At 39.9% G+C, this 5477-nt stretch overlaps 1 protein-coding gene across 1 annotated transcript; it reads right to left on the bottom strand.

Moving 5' to 3' along the window:
• Window positions 1–1230: 1230 nt before the first annotated feature.
• On the bottom strand, window positions 1231–2375 carry LOC133539440 (sororin-like). Its single transcript, XM_061881440.1, has one exon. It carries the CDS (start codon window positions 2223–2225, stop codon window positions 1515–1517), a length of 711 nt encoding a protein of 236 aa, XP_061737424.1. The 5' UTR covers window positions 2226–2375; the 3' UTR covers window positions 1231–1514.
• Between the last annotated feature and the right edge of the window lie 3102 nt (window positions 2376–5477).

Raw genomic sequence — 5477 nt, 5'->3', positions numbered from 1 at the left:
CTATTATGTTAGATCCACTATGGACTAGACTCTCACTATTATGTTAGATCCACTATGGACTGGACTCTCACTATTATGTTAGATCCACTATGGGCTGGACTCTCACTATTATGTTAGATCCACTATGGACTAGACTATCACACTATTATATAAGATCCAGTACGGACTGGACTCTCACACTATTATGTTAGATCCACTATGGACTGGACTCTCACACTATTATGTTAGATCCACTATGGACTGGACTCACACTATTATGTTAGATCCACTATGGACTGGACTCTCACACTATTATGTTAGATCCACTATGGACTGGACTCTCACACTATTATGTTAGATCCACTATGGACTGGACTCACACTATTACATTAGATCCACTATGGACTGGACTCTCACACTATAACGCTAGATCCACTATGGACTGGACTCTCACACTATTATGTTAGATCCACTATGGACTGGACTCTCACACTATTATGTTAGATCCACTATGGACTGGACTCTCACACTATTATGCTAGATCCACTATGGACTGGACTCTCACACTATTATGCTAGATCCACTATGGACTGGACTCTCACACTATTATGTTAGATCCACTATGGACTGGACTCCCACACTATTATGCTAGATCCACTATGGACTGGACTCTCACACTATTATGTTAGATCCACTATGGACTGGACTCTCACACTATTATGTTAGATCCACTATGGACTGGACTCACACTATTACATTAGATCCACTATGGACTGGACTCTCACACTATTATGCTAGATCCACTATGGACTGGACTCTCACACTATTATGTTAGCTCCACTATGGACTGGACTCTCACTATTATGTTGGATCCACCATGGACTGGACTCTCACTATTACGTTAAATCCACTATGGACTGGACTCTCACTATCATGTCAGATCCACTATGGACTGACTCTCACACTATTATGTTAAATCCACTATGGACTGGACTCTCACACTATTAACTCGATCCACTCCATGTCCATTGCATCGGTCACCCAGTGGGAGGTCCTCTCCAAGGTTTCTCATTGTATCCCATTGGGTTGAGTTTTTTCTTGCCCTGATGTGAGATCTGAGGCGAGGATGTCATTGTGGCTTGTGCAGCCCTTTGAGACACTCGTAATTTAGGGCTGTATAAATAAACATTGATTTATGCAGAGTACCACGTGTTTCATTATTCTGATCATACCATGAATAACGACTTCAAACATTGTCCTACCAATTTATTACAAAGTAGTTCAGTTATTATGCAACAACTGAGTTTGAAGACAATAAATTCAACATTAGGACTAAAAGTAAAAAACATCATTTCAGCAAAAAATGTCCAAACATCTATTTAGATCTAATCAGCTTGTCATGACATATTATGGCATTGACTCTTAAATTACAACAATGGACAGTCTTAATAACAGGAAACAGCAGGGGAATATTTATACATAGAATTAAAAAAAAACAGGTTCCAATATAACGTCCAGTGTTCCTCGGTCTGTATTTACTCCACCACCAGCTCAAACTCCTCCGCCTTCTCAAACTCGGCGTTCATCTGGTCAGCGAGCGCGTCCAGCTCCTTCACGTCCATCTTCTTCACCTTCCTCCGGTTCCTCTTCTCCTTGACCAGAGACACCCCGGGGATGTTGGCGTCCGGCTCGGCCAAATCGGGATCGCGGTCCTCGGCGTCCATCATAGACGAATAGGAGCTGCTGGAGACCTCCAGGCCTAGTATGGTCCGCCCGACACTTCGTCCCACCTCCGGGGTCTGCAGCTTTTCAAAGCCGAAAAGAGTTTCGCGGGAATTGGGGCTGTTGAAGGACTTGCCGCTCAGCCTGGAGTAGGAGCGGCGGACTTTCTGCGACCACACCGCGTCTTGTGGAGCCTCCTGCGGCTCAGGCCGGGCGGGTGACGAGGCCGGAGGGAGGATCGGTGACGGCATGGCGGCCTGCTTCTTTGCCCCGGAGGGCCGCTTGCAGAGCGGGGCAACAACCGGCGATCGTCTCGGCGTGTTTTCTTTGTCTTGCTCGGACGCAGCCGTGGTTTTCCTGGCTACTATTTTCCTGACGATGATGGAACGCTTGACGGCCGCCATGTTGCTGCTTGTATTTACCGAGGGAGAAGTCAGCCGCGGGGAGCGTCTTTGCTGAAAAGAGACATCCAAGCGACCGGCGTCCATTGTTTTTTTCTGGCTCGGAGGTGTTCGTCCCTTCATACCGCCTTCCAGTCCTTTTAAAATGGTGATAAAATGTGAATAAAAACGCTTATTATTCCTTCCAGTCCACAGTATCTTTGACACACGTCAGAGGAAGGCCGCTCAAATTGCCCGCCCGAGTCGCACAGGAAGTGCGGTGCGTCGTTTCCGGTGACGTCTTAATCAGGCGCAGACGACTTGCAACTTTTTTTGTTTTACGTCATTATTTTGTTGGCTAAGTTCTTTCTTCTTTCTTTCTTAGTTTATTTCGAACGTGAGCACATTTACAACATAACACATCAGACAATTTATTTCAGCTCACATCACATCATGTTTGAAAAGGAGTAGGAAGAAGCAAAGCTTATTTAACCCTACCCCTTTCCCACGTGAAGTGAATTATATTTATATAGCGCTTTTCTCTAGTGACTCAAAGCGCTTTACATAGTGAAACCCAATATCTAATTTACATTTAAACCAGTGTGGGTGGCACTGGGAGCAAGTGGATAAAGTGTCTTACCCAAGGACACAACAGCAGTGACTAGGATGGCGGAAGCGGGAATCGAACCCGCAATCCTCAAGTTGCTGGCACAGCCACTCTACCAACCGAGCTATGCCGCCCCGTCAGAGCGTGTACAAATATATACATTCATTTACTGACCTTTTTTATAGTAAAATAGTAAAATGACATCCGTGAATGAATAATACAACACGGTTCTGTAACATGTAATTAATTAATTAACATACGGAGATGAAGAATACCTTATTTTCAATAAGGTTGAAAGTGTTTCTCATAATTCTTCTTTGTACTTTGTAAGCACTATCAATTTGAACAGCCTCTTAAAGGCCTACTGAAAGCCACTACTAGCGACCACGCAGTCTGATAGTTTATATATCAATGATGAAATATTAACATCGCAACACATGCCAATACGGCCTTTTTAGTTCACTAAATTGCTATTTTAAATTTCCCGCGAAGTGTCCTGTTGAAAATGTCGCCAAATGCTGACGTGTACGCGTGACGTCACGGACTGTTAGGAAATATTAGCGCTGCACACACACACAGCTAAAAGTCGTCTGCTTTAACTGCATAATTACACAGTATTTTGGACATCTGTGTTGCTGAATATTTTGCAATTTGTTCAATTAATATTGGAGAAGTCAAAGTAGAAAGATGGAGGTGGGAAGCTTTAGCCTTTAACCACACAAACACACGGTGATTCCTTGTTTAAAATTCCCGGAGGTGACACTTTACTATGGGTCAGAGCGGTCAAGCGAACATGAACCCCGAGCAAATGTCAACCAGCAGTTTTCAGTGAGAAAATTGTGGTAAAAAGTCGCCACTTACCGGAGATCAGCTGAGCTTGTGCCGTCCGTACAGCTGCCGTCGACTTCCATCAGACACTGGCGTCAACACACCCGTGGATACACCCTTTCGACTATCAGGTACTATTAAACTCACTAAAACACTAGCAACACAATAGAAATATAAGGGATTCCCAGAATTATCATAGTAAATGTGTCTAAAAGCATCTGAATTCGTCCCAATGCAATCGCATTTTTTTTTTTACTTGTTTTTTTTCTTTTTTTTTTCTAGTAAGTCGCTATCAATATCCTCAAACACAAATCTTTCATCCTCGCTCAAATTAATGGGGAAATTGTCGTTTTCTCGGTCCGAATACCTCTTTCTGTTGGAGGCTCCCATTTAAAACAATATGAGGATGTGAGGAGCCATCAACATGTGACATCATCGTCTGCGGCTTCCGGTAAAGGCAAAGCTTTTCTGTTAGCAACCAAAAGTTGCGAACTTTATCTTCGATGTTCTCTACTAAATCCTTTCAGCAAAAATATGGCAATATTGCGAAATGATGAAGTATGACACATAGAATGGACCTGCTATCCCCGTTTAAATAAGAAAATCGCATTTTAGTAGGCCTTTAAAGTGGATCATAACAGTACAATGTTTTACTTCTTTACTTAATCCATTCCATCATTTAATTCCACATACTGATATGCTAAAGAAGGGGTCACCAACCTTTTTGAAACCAAGAGCTACTTCTTGGGTACTGATTAATGCGAAGGGCTACCAGTTTGATACACACCAGAAATAGCCAATTTGCTTAATTTACCTTTTATAAATAAATCTATATACCGGTACATATATTAAAAAAATGGGTATTTCGGTCTGTCATTCCGTCGTATATTTTTTTTCCTTTTATGGAAGGTTTTTTGTAGAGAACAAATGATGAAAAAAACACTTACTTGAACAGTCTAAAAGAGGAGAAAAGACGAAATAAATGAAAATTTAATTTTGAAACATAGTTTATCTTCAATTTCGACTCTTGAAAATTCAAAATTAAACCAAAAAAATGAAGACAAAAACTAGCTAATTCGAATCTTTTTGAAAAAATTAAAAAAAAAAAAAGAATTTAAGGAACATCACTAGTAATTTTTCCTGATTAAATTAATTTTAGAATTTTGATGACATGTTTTAAATAGGTTAAAATACAATCTGCATTTTGTTAGAATATATAACAAATTGGACCAAGCTATATTTCTAACAAAGACAAATCATTATTTCTTCTAGATTTTCCAAAACAAACATTTTAAAATAAATTCAAAAGACTTTGAAATAGGATTTAAATTTGATTCTAATGATTTTCTAGATTTGCCAGAATATTTTTGGGGAATTTTTATCATAATAAGTTTGAAGAAATATTTCACAAATATTATTTGTCGAAAAAACAGAAGCTAAAATGACGAATTAAATTAAAATGTATTTATTATTCTTTACAATAAAAAAAATACTTGAACATTGATTTAAATTGTCAGGAAAGAAGAGGAAGGAATTTAAAAGGTAAAAAGGTATATGTGTTTAAAAAACCTAAAATTATTTTTAAGGATGTATTTTTTCTCTAAAATTGTCTTTCTGAAAGTTATAAGAAGCAAAGTAAAAAAAAAAATATTTATTTAAAAAAGTGAAGACCAAGTCTTTCAAATATTTTCTTGGATTTTCAAATTCTATTTGAGTTTTGTCTCTCTTACAATTAAAAATGTCGAGCAAGGGGAGACCAACTTGCTAATAAATAAATACAATTTAAAAAATAGAGGGAGCTCACTGGTAAGTGCTGCTATTTGAGCTATTTTTAGAACAGGCCAGCGGGCGACTCATCTGGTCCTTACGGGCGACCTGGTGCCCGCGGGCCCCGTGTTGGTGACCCCTGCTCCACAGTCCCGTTGACACACGTCAGGAAAAAGTCGCACACGAAACACATC

This window comes from Nerophis ophidion, linkage group LG21, assembly GCF_033978795.1.
Source record: "Nerophis ophidion isolate RoL-2023_Sa linkage group LG21, RoL_Noph_v1.0, whole genome shotgun sequence".
NCBI classification, from domain to species: domain Eukaryota; kingdom Metazoa; phylum Chordata; class Actinopteri; order Syngnathiformes; family Syngnathidae; genus Nerophis; species Nerophis ophidion.
This window is presented reverse-complemented; position numbering and strand designations above follow the sequence as displayed.